Consider the following 23,891-nt stretch of genomic DNA (forward strand, 5'->3'; position numbering starts at 1 on the left):
TTGTTTTGTCTAATGAGTGGTTTTTCAGTTAAGCAAGTCCCATTAACTCATTGCTTATAAGATTTCTCAACTTTTTAAAACTTAAAATGTTTAAGCTCTCTAAATTTTCTCTCCCACAGCTTGGACCAATCAGCCTTGTGTTTATAGGAATTATTTCTGTTCACTGTATGCACATATTGGTACGTTGCAGTCACTTTCTATGTCAGAGGTAAATGTGGATTTGTTAAGTCTATTTAATTTATTTTAAAGCTATGTATTTAGAGTTCAGATCATTTTATATTTATACTATGCTTTGAAACCAGAAGTTATATTCTCTTTAATTTGTTTTAAAGACAAATCTAAGATAACAAAATATGGAAAAAGGTAGCATTTTACATGATGTAAGTGCTGTCAGAATGTGTTTACAGTCATGCCTTGATATCTTCAGGGAATTGGTTCCAGGATCCCCATTAACACCAAAATCTGCAGATACTTAAGTTCCTCATATAAAATGACATAGTATTTGCATGTTAATTAATACCTAATACAATTTAAATAGCATGAAAATAGTTGTACAGTATTGTTTGAAGAATAATGACAAGAAGAAGTCTTTATTACAGATGCATTTTTCCATGTATGTTTCATGCATAGTTGATTGAATGCATGGGTAAGGAATGAATGGCTGTAGAGGGCTGACTGAACCTATCTTATTAATGAAATATGTTCTTCTTAGTTAATGAGTTCTTTTATTTAGTATAAATGGAAATAATCAGGAAAGATATAAAGACAAAATGGAGATAGCACAATGGTCTTCAGTTGTTAATCATTCAAATTTCAGGTCCAGTATCTCTTGTGCACATCACAGCACTGATGTGTAGGTTTGTAGATAGTCAAGAAGGTCATATATGCTTTTTAAATTTTCTTGTATCATGAAATGCTTCTACTGGACAATAAAGCAATTTTTTGAAATTAATATCTTCTAGTATACCAATATTCTAGTCTTGACTTGCTGGTCATTATTGTTGTTAAGTGTTCTTTAAAGTGGCTAAGTTATTTATGATGTTCAGATAACAAGGCATACTGGAAAAAAGAGAGTGGAAGAGACTGGAGAAATAATTCCCACCTCATGGAGCTATATTGAAAATTAAATGAGATAGTTTATGTGAAAATATACTGTACAGCTCTGTACAGATATATATTATTAAATAATGTTCTAAAAGTGTAATAATTTAGATATGTACAATATAGTTTATGTTTTTAAGTATTTGAAACATTTAAATTAGCAAAGTACTAATATGTTTTCTGAATTCTACTGATACACACACACACACACACACACACACACAAGCTCTGTCTCTCTTTCTGTCTCTCTCTTTAGCAGTAGATGAAAATTTATTTGCTGGAGAAAAGGACAGATCAGATTTTAAAATTTCATGAGGTGTGTTTATGAGTATGCAGATTTTCAAATTTTGAAAATCCTATCAATGCATAGCCTTACATTTATTAATTCCCATTTATTTGATGTTCTTTGTAAGGAATGGTTTATGGACCAACTTAATATTTTTCTTCTTCCTGTGTCTGCATGTCATTGGATTATAGGTTTAAAAAGTCAACATTAGGTTATAGTGACACTGTGAGTTTCGCTATGGAAGTGAGTCCTTGGAGTTGTCTTCAGAAGCAAGCAGCATGGGGACGGTAAGTACTTGCTATGTTTTTAGTGTCTAGTTGTTGAAATTATATTCATGTGTAAGTATTTCAGTCTGATAAAACACATAAACAAAAGTATAATAAAAGTTGAGGGATCAAATAACCTTTAGAGTTAGATATGGGTCAAATCTCAACTCTACTATTTTCTGTTTTATGGCCTTGGTCTAATTATTCATATCTTTGGTTTGGCTTTTTCACTATGAAGTGAACTTATGATAATACTTTACAGAATTATTGTAGTAGATTAAATAAAATTTTATTTACAAAGCATCAAGCCAGCCAATGACATAATCATGTTCAATAATTTTTCAACAAAGGAAAAAGGAGAAAAATATGACAACCTCATTATTTCAAATAAAGCTGTGCATAAGTCATCTCATGTTTGGGTACATTTTAACATAAACTTATTTTATTGTTTTATTATTTAAATGTAACCATTGGTGGACACAGTGAATATAAGCTAGATGAATATAGGAATAGAGTAAGGAAGTGTAAGTGATCAACAGAGTGCTAACTATGGTACCAGTGAGTCATGGGAATTATCAGAAAAGATAAAGCAGTGTTAGTAGAGTAGCTTGTGGTTTAATGTAGCCTTTCTGGAGATTTTCTGGAAGTTAGATTTGTTTATGAAGTTCTCAGTGTTCCTAATTTACAAGTGGAAGGAAGAAACAATCTAACAATCTAGGAACTTGCCTCCAGAAGCTAGAATACCAAATAAATCTTTCTTCTGGCCCAGACTAGAGACAGGTTTTCCCCCCTGTTCTATGAAGAATTGCTTTTAGATAGAAGTGGCTGAAATGATTATTGGTGGTACACTAAAATAAAAGGTGGATGAAAAGATATTAATGGAATACTTAAAACACTTCTAATGTAATTCATGGTAGAAAAGAAACTTGAATTCATTTCATGGTTACAATTCATGGCTACAAGATAAATTATAAATAAGATCCCTGAAGAGCCATGGAGAATGGGAGTTATAACAAGAATGAAAACACACAAGGACCTTCCAGTTTTAGATGGAAGAAGAAAAATACAGATTTTTAAAAACACATTGTTAACATTGATGGTCAGAGAAGAGACTGTAATGAATTAATAAGTGCATGCTATAGTAGTCACTCATTATTTCTAGACCAAAAATGAAATATGGGGTATAAATTAACATTATGTAGGTAAATTTATAACTTGAAAACTCCCAATAATACCCACTTTGCTTAATGTCTCTGGTAATATTCTTTCCCAAATTGTGTATACTATTTACAAAGTAAAACTTTATAGAGCATCTCACTAAATAATAAGAATGGAGAAAAGTTACTGGAAAGGTTTCTTATGTTATTACTATTTCTTATGTTATTACTCTATTCCTAATCCTCTTACATTCTTTATTCTTATAAGTAATTTGGATAGTAACAAGCATGTTCATCATATTTTCAAATGATGTGAAGTTAGAAACGGTGGGCCATACTCTAGGTTAATCTGAGAAAGATCTTGAGAAGTAGGAGAGATGGGCTTAATTTGAAAGATAAATATTTTTCATGAAATCATTTTATAAGTAGATTTCCTTAAAATGTTAAATTTCAGAAACAGGTAATGATATAACAATATTGGGCTTTTAACTTAATTTCCATCAAACTGTATAATAATTGTATAATAATTGTAGTGATATACTGATAGTAAATAAATGATCTGTATAGGAAATAAATATTTGATTTTTTAATTTAAAGAGGTAAAATATATAAAATATTTTAAAAGAGAGATTAACATATATTAAGTTTTCACTAGCTTTTACTGATACTTATTTGTGGATATCTCTTTTAGGAGTATGGTTGACTTTTTTTTGGTGATAACACAGCTGGGATTCTGCAGTGTTTATATTGTCTTTTTAGCTGAAAATGTGAAACAAGTGAGTATTTTTCTTCAGTTAGTGAACTCTAATGTCCTACTAGTAGCATCATATTTCTTCTATAGGAGCCATGGTTGAATATGAAAACGCATTCTTTTCATAAATTATCATTTGTAAATTTTTCTTTAGTCTTCTGTTTTGCAATTTGGATTTTTGCTATTGTTGATTGTTTTAGTCAGCTTTTTCACTGCTGTGACTAAAAGACCTAACAAGAAGAATTTTATAGGAGGAAGAGTTTATTTGGGGGCTCATGGTTTCAGAGGTCTCAGTCCATAGACAGTTGGCTCCATTCCTTAGGGCTCAAGGTGAGGCAGAACATCATAGTGGAGAGAAGAAGCTCACATGATGATCAGGAAGCAGAGAAATAAGCCTCACTCACCAGATACAAAATATATACCCAAGGCACCCCCCCCACCCCCAGCCCCCACCCCCATGACCTACCTCCTTCAGTCACACCCACTGTCAGTTACCACTTGTTTAATCCCTATCAGAGGATTAATTCACTGATTAGGTTAAGGCTCATACATAACCCAATCATTTCTCCTCTAAAACTTCTTGCATTGTCTCACACATAAGTTTTTTTGAGGGGGAACCTAATATCTAAACCATAACATTGATACTGCTGTTCTTGTCATAATATCAGTAATGCCTGTTCTTTCAAATTAAAATATGATAGGATTTGCTGATTCTTAGTTACTTCTAACTTATATCTCAAAAGCATATCCATAGATACTTTTGGAGCATATTCTTTATGTTCATGTTCTGTAAAGAGTGTACAAGGTTTTAACCAGCAGCCTAACAAAGGAGGTAGAAAACTCAGCATTCATTTCTGTTTTAGTCAGCTTTTTTGCTGCTGTGACTAAAAGACCTGACCACTCAATTAATCCCACTAGGGATTAATTCACTGATTAGTTTAAGGCTCTCACAACCTAATCATTTCCCCCTCTGAATACTCTCACATTGTCTTACATGTGAGGTTTTGGGGGACACCATGTGTAAATCATAACAATTACTGAAATCCAGTAATTATGCCATTGTTTAAAAAGACACTCTGTCTAAAAATGTGTATTTTTCTGTAATTCTCCCTATAGTATAAAGGTTTAAGAGGAAGTGGCTTATAGCCTTCATGTAGAGATTGTCTATTTAAATAAACATGCAAATCACTGAAATAAAAATTTCTACCAGAACAATGCTAAAGCACATTTATTTTTTTATTAGAAGATTCTAGTTATTTGTGGTAGTTGGGTACATTTTGAGAAAATCATATATGTATGGAGTTTTATTTACGTCATTTCAGTCCCTGTTCCCTCCCACTTTTTCTCCTTTCCTGCCTCCTCCTATTCTCCTTCCTTTACTCTACGATCTTTCTTTCCCTTATTTATTTATTTTCGATTATTGCCAAAGTACATCCATTCATGATTGATGTTATTCCTATGTTACCCCTGCTGTACTTTAATCATTTTTCATTCAATAACTTTTATTAATATCTATGTATAGTACAATAAGCATTACATGTAGTAATATGTAGAAGTGCATTTTTATGCAAATGATACAATTATATTTTCTAAAGAATCTTTATGTACATACAAATTTATAATTCATTTTTTCTAAGTATAAAGTATACTTTGTTTTATATTAAGAGCAAGAATTTGCAAACTTTTTCTGTAAAGAATCATATAATAAGGATTTTTCACTTTGCACATCATGTGGTCTCCATTGCAACTACTTAACTTAACCTTCGACAACAATATATAAAGAAATATATATGTATTCCAGTAAAGTTTTATTTGAAAAATAGGTAGTAAGCCAGATTTTGTCTGTAGGCTGTAGTTTGCTAAACTCTGATTTTGATTATCCGTGTATATTATATTCAAGCCACAAGTGTAGTTGTTCAATGTTGAAAAACCAAATGGAGCTCTCTTATAGAAATGACATAGTTTTTTTTAAAAGGTCCCAGTTATTTAATAACTAGAATTTGGATCTCTAGAGAAGTGTTTTGCCCAGGATATCACTTTTCAGTATTTACTGAAGTTTTATTTATATTTGGAAAAGTTCTTAACTTGGCTTTCAGTGTTAGCTGTTCTGTGAAACCTTTAGCTATTTCTACATGCCATCCCTTTCTCCATCTTTTGCTAGAATTTATTGATTTTTTTTTCTTCTGGCCTCTATAACACTTTAAAAATAGCCTTAATCACATTAAAGTTAATTTATAAATTATTTTTTACCACTAGACTGAAAGCCCCATTACGAAAAGGACCACTGTACTTGTTGTGTTTATCTCTGTAAATTATCTTGTAAGAGTACCTGGTTTCTAGGTACCAATATGGTCATTGGATTGGAAGGGGAATAAACTCACAACAGAGTGAGAGGGATTTTGAAATTTCCCTTCTCTTTATTTCTTAAACCTAGTGTTGTACCTGTTTTTTTGAGCATATGTTCAATAAAATTTTGTTGACTGAAAGGGTTTAGCCCTTCTGTTTGATTTTTCCCATTGATAGTGTCTGCACCACTTATTTTCATCCTTACTCATATATCCTTCACTCCATTTTCTTTGTCAACTCTTTTCTTTCAGTCCATCCATGACTGTTTTAGCTTAGTTTCTTACTAAGCTAGTTCTTCCTGCATCTATAAAAAGAATGGTGACAAGACATTGGTGTTGTGACTGCTAGCAGTTTTAATAGGAGGGTAATCTTAGTTGTTGTCTCTACTTGAGAGCTCTAATAAATTATGTAGTTTGTTTTTTTGGCCTCATTTTACTATTTATTTTTTTAAAATATCCTGCTTCCAGGCTATTTATTCTCTCCTCTCTTTCCCTTGATACTTTCAAATAATTAAGTTCTTATGAAACAAATTTTCTGGAAGATAAGTATGTAATATAAATCATTGCTGTTCCTTTAGATATAGGTGTTTCCTCAAATATTGTAGTTATAAAATAATGAGTGAAAGACTAGTGAAAGGAAGCAGAAATGAGAGATGTGGATAATATAGAAAAGACCAATAGCAATTGGAGTTAATTAGAATTCTGTTTATACTCACCTGTTTACCAAAATAAAGTGTCAGTGTTTTCATTAGCATTACTCACTCTAAATGATGTGCATTAGATGTTACAAGTATTTAACTTCAGAAATTGCTTATTCTTAGGACTCCTCATTCATCATGAGGCCATTTAAATTCAGAACTGATAACTCATCTTACCAATCATTTACATAGAATATGATGGGAATAATACCTTTCTAGGATTGTACAACATGATAGCACTATATATTTTCTAATATCTCCTAAAAGAGTCACCAGCAAGCTGTTTGAATCTAGGAATAATGTTGATAATGCCTTGCAATTTTATATTTATAAGCGATGGCATATAATCTCTGTAATGGCTCTGTAAAGTATTATGCTTTTTTTTCTCTTCTTCTTTTTATTTTGTACTAGGGATTGAACCCAGAGACACTTAATCACTGAGCCACACCCCCAGCACGTTTTTATATTTTACTTACAGACAGGGTCTTACTAAGTTGCTTAGGAACTCACTAAGTTGCTGAGGCTGGCTTTGAACTTGCAATCCTCTTGCCTCAGCCTTCCTAACTACTGGGATTATAGGCATCCACCACCATGCCTGGCTGTATTATGCTCATTTTATGAAAGAAATCTCACAAAACATGAGTAATATGCTCCAAGTTATGTGGAATTAGTTTGAAACCTAGGTGTCTGCCTGAGTTGCCACCCAATATATTATTTGCTTATCTCTGGACAGGATATTTTCAGATATTAAGGGATGTGTATGTATGTGTATGTGACATGAATAGTGGAAAAAATGGGGACAGTAAATGTCTAGAAGCTTTGGGTGGCTTTCTTCTATGAAATATTATAGGTTTCTTCCAAAATTGAATAGAAAAGTTTAACTTATTTGTACATTTTCTAAGAAGATACATAGAAAACATGTTGCTCTAGGAGGCAGAGAGAACACCTGCCGTGGATAGAAAGGTGAAACTCTTTTGGAGGCATTAAGAGCAGCATGGAAAAAGACAAAAAGGCTTTAGAAAATAGCTGAAATTAATAATGAACACATCACTAGGCAGAGTAGGTAGATGGTCACCAAAGCAGCATGAGGTTAGAGATTTTCATTATCTCTCAAGAGGTGTTCTTTTACATTTGATAGCAGTATACAATAGTGCACATACTGGTTAATTAAACCTTACCAATTATTACTGCTATTATCATTAAAAGCTGCCTTAATGTACATGAAATTGAAGGTGCAATATTTCATTAACACAAAGAAATAAGGGTTTCATTGCCATCCAGATATGGAAACCTGCTCTCTAGCTGCCACACAGCTGTTCTTGTTCTCATTAAGCCGTTATGGATAGTCAGTGGAGAAAAATAACCCTAGTGCTTTTGACTGTAGGCCATCATGGTTCTAATCACTCTTCCCTTATTGATTTAGATACTCTAGAAAATTTCAAATAGATACAATAGTGTACATGGATATGGAGAGTGAGGAAGAAATATTATAGTAAAAGGGAAAAATGTAGTGGTACCAGATTCATGGACAATAGTCAGAAGATGTGAGTTCATATCCTTGCTCTCAGTTTTAACTCACTAATCAAGATCCCCTTATTTTTGGCCAACCCTCTGTTTCCTTGTTTGTAAAACAGGAGTAGTAATAAAATTTACCCTTGTTCCTCTTAAACTTATTGTGAGGCTTAGATGACACAGAAGATTTGTGAAAGCCTTTGTGAAGTGTAAAACAGTATTCAAATGTAGGGAATTATTTAATACTGGATTTAGTTTACTAAAGAACATAATCTGCTTTTGGAATTTTAATCATAAAATTACTGAGTCATTGAAAGTTAATAAGTAGTGGGTTTTAGTAAATTTGATCTCTAAATGAATAAAACTGAATTTAGTAATTTTATTTTATAATATTTATTCCAGTGTTTTACATTTTGGTAAACATGTGAGACCATAGGAAGTCCTATTAGCCCATCTCTGTCTCTAGAGGGCACCAAAGGACTCAAATGTTTACCTGAATCTTGCTCTAGGTATGTATCTACATTTTTTATTGTATTTTTTTAATCCTGAGAAATTTCATAACCATCTTTCTGCCAGAGAATGCTAAATTTTTATTAGATATTGTGATAGAGCTAATTTTTAAATTTCTAAGCACCTAATAATTCAAACAGCCCTTTAAAATTTTGTTTATGTAACTGCCATTCTCTTACCAGGAATTTTTGTTAGAGTTGAACTTGATCACATAATCCAGTTATCAGAAGTACTGCTTTGATAAGTGCTTGACTCTAAAGATTTGGTTACTGAGAAAATTAAGCCAACAATTGAATATCTTCCTAAAAGCCAAGTATTGTAAATTAATAATTTTGGTTCAATTTCAAATTATAAAACATAAAATATAAAGTTTTGATGGCCAGTTACATGAAATGATGAGCAGTGCATTTCTTAAATGGTGCATGGTATAATTTGAGGGTTTGTTAGGTCAGTGTGAATTATAAAATGCCTATGTAGCTTAAAAATCTACTAAATTCCCTACCATCTAAGATGACATGTGTGTTTGTAGTGATTAATTAAACAATTCTTATCATGGATTTTAAGTATAAAAGTAGAGTAAAAGGAACATGAATTATGAGCCATATCAGAATTTTGTTTTAAGTGTCTGATTTGTTTGCCCCTTAATATTAGGTACCTTTCAAGAAAGATGTCAGAGTAGAAGTGGGTAGCTTTTTGGACATAGTACCCTTCTTCAGGTAGTATTATTTTGGTCAGGTTAATATCTAGGCTTGAGTTTGCATCCTAGGACCACCACTCATCATTGGCTCGATACTATGCAAGTGTTTTCTTTCCCCTTCTGCAAGCCTCAGTTTTCTCTAGTTTGAATTGAAATTAATACTGTAACCCACTTCTGAGAATCATTTGGAAGATTAAATGAGATGTTTAAAAAGCTTTTAGTTCAGTACCTGATACATAGAAAGCACTAAAAAAAAATGCTAGCTGTTACTATTATAGGATCTGTTTCTTAAGAATATAACCTGATGCTTGACGATATCAGTGTGTTCAAAGGAGGTTTGGTTGCAAGTAATTTTTCATTGGTATTTAAATTATAGTCTGATTTGCCTGTGCTATAAGTTTTGAAGATTGTTTCTAAATTCTACTGTAATTTTGTTTCTATTTTAGAAAGTTGGATTACATGACTTACTGAATCAGAGACAGTTTTTAACATGAAGTTTATAAATTTTTGCATTTCTTTGAAAAATATAAAAATTGCATTATAAAATTGGTGAATAGGCTTTTAAGTGAAACTGATTTCTATTGTAGAAATTTTCTAGCAAAAATCATCTATTGTGTAACATAGCAATGTGAATTTTGTGGATTCTTAGTAATATTGATAATGATGATAATTTATAAATAGTTGCTTTACATGCATTTTAAAGTTAGTCTGTGATTTTTAAATTTTACTTTGACTTCTTTAAATTTCACTTTGACTAAGTATCCAAGAGATACTTAGTGTTTGTTTTATATTCTGAAGAAAGTAAGCTGGAGTAGAATACCCCTGGTCATTCTAGACAAATGTGTTCCCAGTTTGATGATCTCAGAAATGGATCTTTTGAGTCATTGTAGGGATCATGAGTATCATGATCACAAAGCTTCAGATTAAATTAGTAAACTCATCCTTATAATTTTCTAGTGAACTTTTTTACAGTACAAAAAATAAGTTATCTTGCAAAGAATGTTTTCCTACCTTAATTATTCTTATACGTTTCTAGGAAGCCAGAGTATCCAGAAATATAAATGTTTTATTGTACAGTGTGTCACAATGTATGCAGATTGTAATTTTTTTTCATTTCTCTCTTATAAGTTGATGTGTGTCTTTCCTCCTCCCTTATTCCCCTGGTAATCCTGTATAGGTTCATGAAGGATTCTTGGACAGTAAAGTATTTGTTTTGAATAGTACCAATTCGTCAAATCCATGTGAAAGAAGAAGTATTGACCTAAGGATATACATGCTTTGCTTTCTTCCATTTATAATTCTTTTGGTCTTCATTCGTGAGCTAAAGAATCTATTTGTACTTTCATTCCTTGCCAACATTTCCATGGCTGTCAGTCTTGTGATAATTTACCAGTACATTGTTAGGGTAAGTATGACGTATTTTTAACTAAATGTCATATATTTCCTACACAAGTAAAACTTTTGTTTACTTTGGAGTTAAAAGTAATGACACATAAAGACTGTTAGTGCACATCTGGTCACAGCAGACAGTGGTAAACCTTGGTTTCTTTCTGGGGGATACTGCGAATTTGAAAGTGTGTGAAGTAGTGGTGACAAGTACAAGCTCTTTAGTCTGGCCTGGTTTTAGGTCTTGGTAAATATGCTTCTGGGCTTTGTGTCAGTGCTTCAGAAGATGATGCTGCATACCCCATAGAGTTCTTGTGAGATTTAGGGTTGTGGTTTTAGTACAGTGGCTCACAAGGAACAATTTATTAAGTATATTATCTTTTCCTTTAAAATTTGAACCAGTAACAATTTATGGGGAAATGTATGTAGTTCCACAATTTTCATTCACTTCTACATATTTATTTTCTGCCACTGCTTCAACCCACTCCCACTGTACAACTCTGTAATCCCTTTGTATGAAGTATATGCAATAACCTGAACTAATTTTATTATTCATTCTGGGGATTTTTCATCACAGTTTCTTTAAAACCTCTCAGGGTTCAGGGAATCTGCAAATCCCTTAGAATTGTTTTTAATATTCAGTCTCTCTCCCTGTCTGTAATCCTCCTCCTCCTCTTTTTCCTCCTCCTCCTTCTCTTTCTTCCCTCTCTCTCTAGATATATACATATAAATGTATACACACACACACACACACACACACACACACTCTTTTCTCTGCTAAGCAGCTGTATGGCTTTCATCTCTCAAAGGGCCAGTTACCCAGAAAAGGTTGAAAAATCCTTGTTCTATTCCTCCTGATCTAATCCTTCTTATATGTTTCTTCAAAGATAATTGTTGCAAATCTCTGTAACAATTTAATTGTAAACTCTTATTGTGGGTCTGTATTTCATTTTTCCCTTCTTTGATTTCCCAAACCCTTATTCTCTCTTACAGTACTTAAGAGTGTAAAGGGACAGGAAAGAAGATCACATTAGGCTTTCTGGAGTTCATGACCCCTTAGCTGAATGTGTAAGACTTAGCAGGCAGAAAAGGTGGTTCCTTGGATAGAGGGAAATGGCATGAGCTCATTCATGAAGAAGTGAAATAGCATCCTGCTTGCCTTTTCTAACAGTTAGTGGTGGCAAATAATTCAGACCCTTCAAACTTCTTTTCTAACCCTAGCCTACGTTTTTGGTACTGTATCACCTTTTATCATACAGTTATTCCTATGTTTCCATTGTTCCAGCCCTTTCTATTCCCTAAATTGTCCTTGTGCTTCATGCTTCAGTTGCTTTGTTCATCTGCTTTTCTTGACCTTGAATTCTGCGTCTAGTCAGGTAAGCCAGAGAATGCAGGATGGTGAGGAAGTAGGGACCAGACTTTGGAATCTGGAAGAAGTGGTTGTTGTAGACACAGAGAGTTTGAACAAAATATGCCCTTTGTGAGTTTGTCAGATTGTGAGAATTAGAAACAAGGCTATGTATCAGTGTCATGTAATCAAAACCAGAGTCAGGTCACCTATACAGAAATAAGGGTAATAACAACTGTTAGCTCACTGAGTAAATACTGAAACCAGAAGAAACTTATACTGGGAGCAGCTGCAGAGCTGTGAAACAGAAAGCCAGAATCAGGAACCAAGTATCTCAGAGGCCTAAAGGAGCAATGATAGTAGAGTGGAGAAAGACTGTCTGTTGAGTACCAAAAGCAGTGTTTGTTAACTAACCATTTGGCTCTTAGCCTAGACCTGAGTGTGCTTTTGTATTTTCTGTTGTGGCAGGAGCCACACCCAGTGTGCACAGTCTGGAACTTACAGGTGGAAACAGGTAATCAGGAGATTTTTGCTTAGATGGAATGTGTGGCCATAAGGAAAACAGTTGCTTTGGCAATTAAATCCTAACATTTTGCTACATTTAACATAGTCTGCTTAAAGTGTTTATTGAAAGAAATATTATATAATATATAACTCACATTTCCTGTTGTGAAGCTCAGAAGAATGGAATTTTACTCTTTCTTTCAAAATTCTCTAAAATAAATAAATATATTTTCTGTTTTTTCTCCTTTCTGCAGAACATGCCAGATCCCCACAACCTTCCAATAGTGGCTGGTTGGAAAAAATACCCGCTTTTTTTTGGTACTGCTGTATTTGCTTTTGAAGGCATAGGAGTGGTAAGAATTAGTCTGTATTATTTTTAAATATTAAGTTATCTCAAAGACTAACATTGTGAAGCTATGTAAAAATGCATAGTTATTTTTTCTAATTTCAGTTTTCCTTATTCTGGGAACATGATTTCCAGTTTGGTATGGTAGATTTATATTATAGTTTAATTCTTCCATGAAGAGTTTAATCTTAAACGTATTAACTCCTTCTTTATTTGTAAAATAATGAAACTAAACTAGATGATTTTAACATCGTATTATGTAATTTTAAATCTATACAAAATTTGGAGAGTAATATAATGACTGCCTGTGTAAGCATCACCAGCTTCCAAAATTCAACTCACCAGCTTCCAAAATTTAATTCAATTTGTTTTATCTGTACTCCACATACTTAAGCACATTCCATACATTTTATAGGCTAGATTATTTGAAGGAAATTGAAATTATTACTATATTGTTATATAAAATTCAAATATAAATTTTTAGCAGTTAATGTTTCCATATGAAATGGACTTATTTACATGAAAAGTCAGAATAGTAATAGTGATACTACTTCCAGGGCTATTCTGAGAACTAAGATGCTATTGCAAAGCTTTTAGAATAATAGCTGCTGTACTTAAGCACTTAATAAATACTTGCTATTTTTATTATATACTGTCATTCCCTGTACAGCTAAATTATGTTTTGAACATTAACCTAAAAACCTTGATTTTTTTTCAATTAGCCTTTTCCTTAAAAGTTATTTTTATTCAATGAAAACCATTTACTATCTTTAATGAAATTGACAAGACAGTCGATACAAATGGATAGATATAGAACCAGTTACAGATGTACGCATACATGTGTTAGTATACACACATGTATTTCCTAGCTCTGTCTCCTGATGGGACCTACAAGGAGTGACATCTAGAAGAAACAAGCATGCCCATAACCCAGATCTTTATTTCTAAATACACTTTTCCAACAAAAGAACTCAAGTTCTTCGGAGACAAATGACTGATTTTAGGGCTGAAGCAAATAAATTCAGGATGAGTCTGGAGTGCCAGAAAGTAAGGAAATGCTTAAAAACAAAAGAATGGAGACACATCAAAGGGACACAGGGAGCTATCCTGATAGAATTCAGAATGGCCCAGGTTAAAGCAATATGTGTGACCAAATGCATAACAAGAATATTTGATTATAATTCCATATATTAAACAAATCTATGTCAGTCCATGCTAATATGAATAAATGATTAAGCAAATAAATACATGAGGCAGAATCTCAAATGATTTATGTGGAGACTTCTCCCTCTGGAAGGTGTAGTTAATTTCCCATTAGTCTTTGGAGTATGGGCTCAATTTAGAATATAAAAAGAACATGATGAAAGGAGAAAAAAATAACTTTGTAGCAGAGAAGCCCGGCAAAATACCTTAATGAAGTGATCAAAATGAACTTCACCAGGCATAAAAGCATATGATGACAAGAGCACTTCCCTTCTGTGGTATTCTTTAAAACCTATAATCCCAAACTAGTCACAAAAAAATGTTGGGCAAACTTGAATAGAGAGATACTATGCAAAATAGATAATCCATACTGCTAAAAAAAATTCAGTATTATGAACAGGAAGGAAAGATTGAGAAACTACCAGAGATTAGAAAAGACATAGGATGAAAGCTGGCAAAATGCAGTGTTATCCTGGATGGGACTCTGGAAGAGAAGAAGGGCATTAATGGAAAATCTAATACAAATGAAGTTTGGAGTTTAGTTACTAGAAATGCACAAATAATAATAACATAAAAAATTGGTTTATAGTTGTAGCTCGTGTGACATGGTAAGTAATATGTTCACAGTGGGGGAAACTTCTTGAGGGATATGTGAGAACTCTGTAACTTTTTTGTAAATCTAAAATTATTCCAAAATAAAAAAATATTTAAGAAATGGACAGGTTTGCCTGCCAAGGACTGATTTTTAAATATTTAAAAAAAACATTTTAATGTTTATTGTAGAAAATATAGGACAAGGTAAAATCCTTTAATAATTATATGCATTAGTTTAAAGAAAGATTTTGTATATAAACTATAAAAAGACCAATTTGAGACCCTGTTATTTTCAAACATACTTGAATCACATTCTCTTTAAAATAATTATATTTTTTATTTTAGGTCCTTCCACTGGAAAACCAAATGAAAGACTCAAAACGCTTCCCTCAAGCTCTGAATATTGGCATGGGCATCGTTACAACTTTGTATGTGACTTTGGCTACTTTAGGATATATGTGCTTTCGTGATGAAATCAAAGGCAGCATAACTTTGAATCTTCCCCAGGATGTATGGTAGGTGGATATGAGTTCATCCTAGTTTTATGTTTTATAGATAGAGCTTACTGCCTTCAAAGGTAAAGGTATGTTGGATTTATGATTTAATCATTTAAAACATTCACTGTTATTTATTTATTTGGGTAACCTGGGTTTTTCATAAGTCTCTGAGGAGATCATCTATGAATTTGTGGATCTCTGTGGGATTTAAAAAAAAGAATTTAAAAAAATTGTGTTTCAAACATGAGTCATGTGTAAAAGAAAAATATGAATTATTGTAATATGGACACACTGTAATAGAAAAATACTCATTCCTGCAGCCAAAAAAGCAAAGACATTGGGTTTTTGATAAAATAACATGTCATCATTTATGGTCCTTAGTATTCTACTGGTCAGCTTTGTAGTATATGTACTTCAAATTGATTCAGAATCCAATTTGGACTCATTACTAATAATGAAATGATTCATCTTAGTGTTTTAATATTATAATCATAGTCTTGTAAATGAAGCAATATATGTGATTTTTTCCTAGAGTTTTTTGGTGTTTGGGAATTTTAACAAAGTATTAGCAGTGATAATGATATAGACTTAATCTCTTATTTACAAAATGGGTAATGCCTTAGTTTTGATAAATGAAAAGAATAAATGCTAAGTTGCTGTTTTACTAAATGTCACACTGCTCCTTCAGCTACTTGGCTGGATGTCAGTGAAACTTTATTTATCTTTTGGGGTACTTGGGATTGAACTCAGGGTCATTCAAGTGCTAAGCCACATTTCCAGCCCTGTTTTATATTTAATTTAGAGACAGGGTCTCACTGAATTGCTTAGGGCCTTACTATACAATTGCTGAGGCTTGCTTTGAACTCATGTTCCTCCTGCCTCAGCCTTGCGAGCCACTGGGATTATAGGTGTGCGCCACCGTGCCTGGCTGGAAGTCTGTGAAACTTTAAATATCTCACCAGTGTAGAGAAAATCAGCAACAGCAGAAATTGTGTTTTCTGAATGGCTTCCTGATGAGAGTTTGTCTGTTATTTAATTATTTGATTCAGGGAATTTTTTGATTAAATATTTTGTTAGGACAAATGCACATAGGAAGCCATTCAAGTCAGAGGAATGTAAGTAGGATAGTTTCCAGGTGTCAGGGGGCACACATTCAGTGTGTTTATCTAATTTTTTTAATCATAATTTTATCTTAGTGACATTTTGTTAATGTTTCAAGGTGGAAACATGTTTCAAATGTTGTAAATGTATTTCAGGATGGAGTCATGATTGCAAAGAAGCTATATATATTTAATTTACCCATGTTATAGTTAATTACATACTTTTGTTTCCTTCAAATATATATTTTTCTTTTTCATATATAAGGACTAAAAGCTTAAACAACTTAGTTGAAAAGAATGAAGGCTAAAAATTATGATAGTATAGTTCATACTTTGAATATTATAAAATATCTAGAAAATATATATTTTTCCAATTATAAGCCAGTAACATTTAGTCTCAATCTTAAAAATAATAATTTAAAATTAGACAGGTATATTTTATTATTTATATTTTTAACTTTCTGGTTGATACATAATATTTGTACATGGTTATTAGACAGAATGCAGTGTTTTCATTCAGATATACATTGGATAGTAATCAACCATCATCTCAAATTTTTATCTTTTCCTCATGGTGAATATACTCAAATTTCTTCCTCCAAGTATTTTGAGAAGAGAGCATGCATTTTTAAAAAAATTTTCCTGTAGCTTTATTGAGGTAAAATTTAAGTACAATAAAATGCACATATTTCAATTATGCAATTGGATCAGTTTTGATATGTATTGTAACCAATACAATCAATATAAAAAGCATTTCCTCTACTTTTTAAAAAATTTGAAATCATGCAGACTGTGTTTCCTGTATGAACACTTATGAATGTCTTAGAGGTCAAGGAAGAATGTATAAAAAAAGTAAATAAAAATGCTTTGAATTAAGTGATGATAAAAGCTTAAGATATCAGGATCTTTGGGATCAAACAGTTCTCAGATGAACATTTATAACTTAAAGTACTTGTATCAGAAAGAAGCTGGACTAACAATCAAATTATTTTCAAATTATGTAGTAGGAAGGAAAAAATAAGAACAGTAGAAAATATATGAAATAGAGAAGAAATAATACAGCTAAAATTTGATAAAAATCTAACAATTCTAATTAAGAGAAAAGCAAGAACACAAAAGTTAATATTAATAAAAAGGGAGATATCAAGATAACTCTACAAATGCTAAAAAATATATTAAGGTAATATTATAGTTGATGCCAACATATGTGATAGTTTACATAACATGGTCTATATTAGAGAAAGATCTGTGTGCTGCTGAGAAGAAAGTGTATTCAGTCATTTATGAATGAAATAATTAATTTATATATGTCAAGTCTAAATTATCAATTATAGTTTTTTACTTCTGTAGCTTCTTTATTTAGTTTTTGTTTGGAGGATCTATCCAGTGGCGACAGAGGCATGTTAAAATGACCCAGTATTATTGTGTTGTGGTCTGTTTGGTTCTTGAAATTGAGATGAGTTTGTTTGATGTATGTAGACACTCCCTTGTTTGGAGCATAAATATTTATGATTGTTATGTCTTGTTGATGGATAATTTCCTTAAACAGTATGAAATGTCCTTCATTGTCCATTCTGATGAATTTTGGCTTGAAGTTCATTTTATCTTTTATGAGGATAGAAACCTCTGCTTCTTTACATGATCCAAGAGAGTGAGAGATCATGCATTATTGTTAATTATATTCACCTTGCTGTGCCATCACATCTATGAGTGAGATAATGTAGTGGTTTTGCCTGATTTACTTCATTTAACATAGTGTCCTCCAGGTCTGTATGTGTTGTCACAAATGATAGGATGTCATACTTTTTATGGCTGGATTTTATTCCATTGCGCATACACACACACACACACACACACACACACACACACACACCACATTTTCTTATTCATTTGTTCATTGGTGAACATTTAGGTTGATTCCATATCCTGGATATTGTAAATAGTGCTGCAATAAAGTGTCTTTTCATCATGTTGGTTGATTTCATTTTCTTTGGTGATATAGCCAGCAGTGGGATTTCTGGATGGTATGATAGGTATAATTTTAGTTTTGGGGAAACCTCAGTACTTTTCTCCATAGTGGCTATACTAATTTACATTTCCATCAACAGTGTATAAAGTCTCTCTTCCTCTAAATCCTTCCCAGCATTTGTTATTTTTTTAATCTTTTTGAGAGGAGCCATTCTCATGTGGAGTAAGGTGAGATACCTCATTGTGGTTTTTCTTCTCACTGAACATTTTTTCATTTATATGTTGGACATTTGTATGTCTTCTTTTGAGAAATGTGAAAGGGAGTTTTAATGTTGAATATAAAACAGGTAGAAGCAACCTCAAAAATGTTCTCTACTCTTATTCACAAAGCATTTAAGGAAAATTTTATGGGAGAAGGGACAGAAGAGGAAATATGCACACATTCAAAATAATATGTTACTTATCCCAAGGCAAGTAAGAATATGGTGAAGGAAAAATGGACAGGAATAAGAGGGAATTCTTTTGGTATTCACAGCTCAATCTTGGGGCATGACACTGTCCATGTAGTAGCTCCAATTAATCTTTTTCTGTTCCCATAGCTACTTCTTACCCCCTAATTGTTATGGCTCTCTGGTTAGAATGGAACTCATTTGATTAAAAGTGGGGCTAATAAATTGATCATAGTTTCTACTCAAGAAAGTCTAGCAAGTCACCTGCTTTTCATTTAGTGAACCTACAATAATTATTCAAAGAATAACAAAAACAGAAAAAAATAGGAAAGCATGTCAAGATGAATATTTCCAAGTAAGCTAAGTCTGCAGCAAGGCTCTTGGCAAAGGGAACTTAGAGACAGACAAGGACTGAAAGATCAAAAGATAGATGGAATGGGAGATAAGTGGCTGCGACACGGTGGAATCCCGCCAGCCAAGCCCGCACTGACCCCCGGGCTGAGTTCGGGATTTCAGACGGGGAAGGAAGCGGTACAGTCCCATCCCCCACAAGGGACACTCCACTAAGGCAATCAGCGGCCACCATCTGGGAGAGCTGAAGTATCCACCGCCACTCTCCGACAGATTGCAACAACAAAACAGGTGTGTGTCACTCAGCTCAGCCCCCATACATAGGGGGATTTCGCATAAAATCTCTCCTAGACTTTCCGGGGGAGGGAGTATCAGAGTGAGCCTGCATAAAGACTAAGGGAAAACTAGAGGCACCTGACTTTCAACCCCCCCTCCCATCAGCAGCCAAAACAAAACCTGTCTAGCCAGCGCTGGGGAGGAGCAAGCAGAAAAACTCAAAAACCATAGAGTGCCGGGGATCCCAAAAGCCAACTGTGTGACCCCGGAGATCCAGGCTGTCTGATTCGCGCAGCCTGCTCCGCGGCTACAGAAGGCGTGGCACCGCAGAGAAGGGATTAACTAGCAAGCAGGGAGATAAGTGGCTGCGACATGGTGGAATCCCGCCAGCCAAGCCCGCACTGACCCCCGGGCTGAGTACGGGATTTCAGATGGGGAAGGAAGCGGTACAGTTCTATCCCCCACAAGGGAAACAAAACAATAGAGTGTCGGGGTTCCCAATAGCCACCTTCCACACCCAACAAACGGCAGGCCCAGAGTACAGTTTGAACTGCCGAGAACCATCACTCAGGGGAAATCTGGTCTAGCAGGAGAAACCAAGACTAGCAGGAGAAACCACGGGACTAGAGGCAAGGCCCTCGCGACTGGGCGGCTGGAAACTGCAGGCCCGCCGGCGACAGTTCACCCACTGCCCGCGTAACTGGGCGGTAGGAGAACGCCAGCCCGCTGGCGACTGATCACCTGCCCGCGGCGTGTGATACTGGGCGGCTGGAGACCGCCCGCCTGCTGTGACTGGGAGCCGAAACCAAACAGAGACAGTCCAGTCACACCCCCCCATTAGGACACCCTGGCAAGGAGACCGGGGCCCGTCATAGCAGAGTAGTGTCGTCACTGGAGTTCGGACGTCGGAATTCCTTCCCAGCAGAATCCACGTTAGCAGGCATAGTTTAACAACACAAAGGAGAGACATCAGAGTAATACAGAAACAAAACAAATCTATAGAAGAGAGCAGAAACATGACAATCAAATAGAGCTGGAAAGTAACGTGGACAACATGAGAAAACAAGGGAAAAAAGGATTACAAACAATTCAAGACTACTCAAAGAATTGAGGACATAGAAACATCAGAAGCAGGGATAGGGAAAGAACTCAAGGCATACCTAACTCGAATGGAAAGGAATATTAGAGAAGACATGAGACAGCAAGTCCAAGAAATAAAAGTATATTTTGAAAATGAATTAAACAAACAAATTCAAATGGCAAAGAACGAGCTCTACCAGGAGATAGAGATCTTAAAAAAAAAATCAAACAATAATCCTAGAATTGCAGGAAACTATAAACCAAATTAAAAACTCAAACGAGAATATTACAAATAGACTTGATCAAGTAGAAGTCAGAACATCAGATAATGAAGACAAGGTTTATCAACTTGAAAAGAATATAGTCAACACAGAAAAGATGCTTAAATCCCATAAGCAATCTATTCAAGAGATATGGGATGTCATAAAAAAACCAAATTTGAGAGTCATAGGGATAGAAGAAGGCACAGAGATTCAAACCAAAGGAATGGACAGCATATTAAATGAAATAATTCTAGAAAACTTCCCAGAGATGAAAGATGGAATGGATTGCCAAATCCTGGAAGCCTACAGGACCCCAAACATTCAAAACCATAATAGACCAACTCCAAGACATATAATTAGGAAGATAGCCATTGTACAGAACAAGGAGAGAATATTAAAAGCTACGAGAGAAAAGAGGCAGATTACATTCAGGGGTAAACCAATTAGGTTAACGACTGATTTCTCATCACAGACTTTTGAAAGTGAGAAGATCCTGGAACAATGTATTTCAAACGCTGAAAAATAATGGATTCCAACCAAGAATACTGTATCCAGCAAAATTGAGCTTCAGATTTGACAATGAAATTAAAATCTTTCACGATAAACAAAAGCTAAAAGAATTCGCAGCAAGAAAACCAGCTCTGCAAAGCATTTTGAGCAAAACACTACAAGAAGAGGAATTGAAAAATAGTGCCCAAAACTAACAGCAGGAGGTATCTCAGTAAAGGGGGAGGAAAATAACCAAAAAGTAAAACTAGCCAAACTAAAATAAATAAATAAAGAAGCATGACTGGAAGTACAAATCATATCTCAATTGTAACCTTAAATGTTAATGGCCTAAACTCACCAATCAAGAGACATAGGCTAGTAACCTGGATCAAAAAAACAAATCCAACAATATGCTGCCTTCAGGAGACTCATATGATAGGAAAAGACATACACAGGTTGAAGGTAAAAGGGTGGGAAAAATCATACCACTCACATGGCCCTCGGAAGCAAGCAGGAGTGGCCATACTCATATCGAATAAAATCAACTTCAAACCTAAGTTAATCAAGAAGGATAAAGAAGGTCACTATATACTGTTAAAAGGAACCATCCACCAACAAGACATAACAATCATCAATTTGTATGTACCAAACAATGGAGCTGCAACGTTCATAAAACAAACTCTCCTCAAGTTCAAGAGTCAAATAGACCACAACACAATAATTATGGGTGACTTCAACACACCGCTCTCGTCATTAGACAGATCCTCTAGACAAAAACTGAATAAAGAAACTATAGAACTCAACAGCACAATCAATAACCTAGACTTAACCGACATATATAGAATATATCAACCATCATCAAGTGGATACACGTTCTTCTCAGCAGCACATGGATCCTACTCAAAGATAACCATATATTATGCCATAAGGCAACTCTTAGTAAATATAAAAGCGTGGAGATAATACCATGCACCATATCTGATCATAATGGAATGAAATTGGAAATCAATGATAAAAGAAGGAAGGAAAAATCCTACATCACATGGAAACTGAACAATATGTTATTGAATGATCAATGGGTTATAGAAGACATAAAGGAGGAGATGAAAAAATTCTTAGACTCAAATGATAACACAGACACAACATACCGGAATCTATGGGACACAATGAAAGCAGTTTTAAGAGGGAAATTCATTTCTTGGAGTTCTTACCTCAAAAAAAGAAAAAACCAACAAATATGAACTCACACAACACCTCAAAAACCTAGAAAAGGAAGAGCAAAACAACAGCAAATGTAGTAGAAGACAAGAAATAATTAAAATTAGAGCAGAAATCAACGAAATTGAAACAAAAGAAACCATTGAAAAAATTGATAAAACTAAAAGTTGGTTCTTTGAAAAAATAAATAAGATAGACAAGCCCTTAGCCATGCTAACGAAAAGAGAGAGAACTCAAATTACTAACATAAGGGATGAAAAAGGCAATATCACAACAGACACTACAGAAATACAGAAGATAATTAGAAAGTATTTTGAAACCCTATATTCCAATAAAATAGAAGATAGTGAAGATATCGATAAATTTCTTAAGGCATATGATTTGCCCAGATCGAGACAGGAAGACACACACAATTTAAACAGACCAATAACAAAGGAAGAATTAGAAGAAGCCATCAAAAGACTACCAACCAAGAAAAGCCCTGGACCGGATGGGTATACAGTGGAGTTCTACAAAACCTTCAAAGAAGAATTAATACCAATACTTTTCAAGCTATTTCAAGAAATAGGAAAAGAAGGAGCTCTTCCAAATTCATTGTATGAGTCCAACATCACTTTGATCCCAAAACCAGACAAAGATACTTCAAAGAAAGAAAACTACAGACCAATATCTCTAATGAACTTGGATGCAAAAATTCTCAATAAAATTCTGGCGAATCGAATACAAAAACATATCAGAAAACTTGTGCACCATGATCTAGTAGGATTCATCCCTGGGATGCAAGGCTGGTTCAATATACAGAAATCAATAAATGCTATTCACCACATCAATAGACTTAACGACAAGAACCATATGATCATCTTGATGGATGCAGAAAAAGCATTTGACAAAGTACAGCATCCCTTTATGTTCAAAACACTAGAAAAACTAGGGATAACAGGAACTTACCTCAACATTGTAAAAGCTATATATGCTAAACCTCAGGCTAGCATCATCCTAAACAGAGAAAAACTGAAGACATTCCCTCTAAAATCTGGAACAAGACAGGGATGCCCTCTATCACCACTTCTATTCAATTTAGTTCTCGAAGTACTAGCCAGAGCAATTAGACAAACAAAAGAAATTAAAGGCATAAAAATAGGAAAAGAAGAAATTAAATTATCGCTATTTGCGGATGACATGATAATATACTTAACAGACCCAAAAGGGTCTACAAAGAAGCTGCTAGAGTTAATAAATGAATTCAGCAAAGTGGCAGGTTATAAAATCAACACGTATAAATCAAAGGCATTCCTGTATATCAGCAACAAAACCTCTGAAATGGAAATAAGGAAAACCACTCCATTCACAATATCCTCAAAGAAAATAAGATACTTGGGAATCAACCTAACAAAAGAGGTGAAAGATTTATACAATGAAAACTACAGAACCCTAAAGAGAGAGATAGAAGAAGATCTCAGAAGATGGAAAAATGTACCCTGTTCATGGATAGGCAG

At 34.0% G+C, this 23,891-nt stretch overlaps 1 protein-coding gene across 3 annotated transcripts in view; it reads left to right on the plus strand.

The window, feature by feature from the left end:
• Positions 1-23,891, plus strand: part of SLC36A4 (solute carrier family 36 member 4) — a 54,835-nt gene that overhangs the window by 16,544 nt on the left and 14,400 nt on the right. The window contains exons 4-9 of one of the 3 annotated variants that reach the window (XM_081261856.1): positions 120-208; positions 1,579-1,674; positions 3,502-3,586; positions 10,501-10,728; positions 12,816-12,914; positions 15,050-15,219. In XM_081261856.1, the coding sequence (XP_081117982.1) occupies positions 120-208; positions 1,579-1,674; positions 3,502-3,586; positions 10,501-10,728; positions 12,816-12,914; positions 15,050-15,219 (767 nt within the window). The remainder of the gene's footprint in view (positions 1-119; positions 209-1,578; positions 1,675-3,501; positions 3,587-10,500; positions 10,729-12,815; positions 12,915-15,049; positions 15,220-23,891) is intronic. The other 2 variants (XM_081261858.1, XM_081261857.1) reach the window with 2 other exon arrangements.

The sequence above is a fragment of the Spermophilus citellus genome, assembly GCF_964194105.1.
Source record: "Spermophilus citellus genome assembly, chromosome: 2".
Taxonomy (NCBI): Eukaryota; Metazoa; Chordata; class Mammalia; order Rodentia; family Sciuridae; genus Spermophilus; species Spermophilus citellus.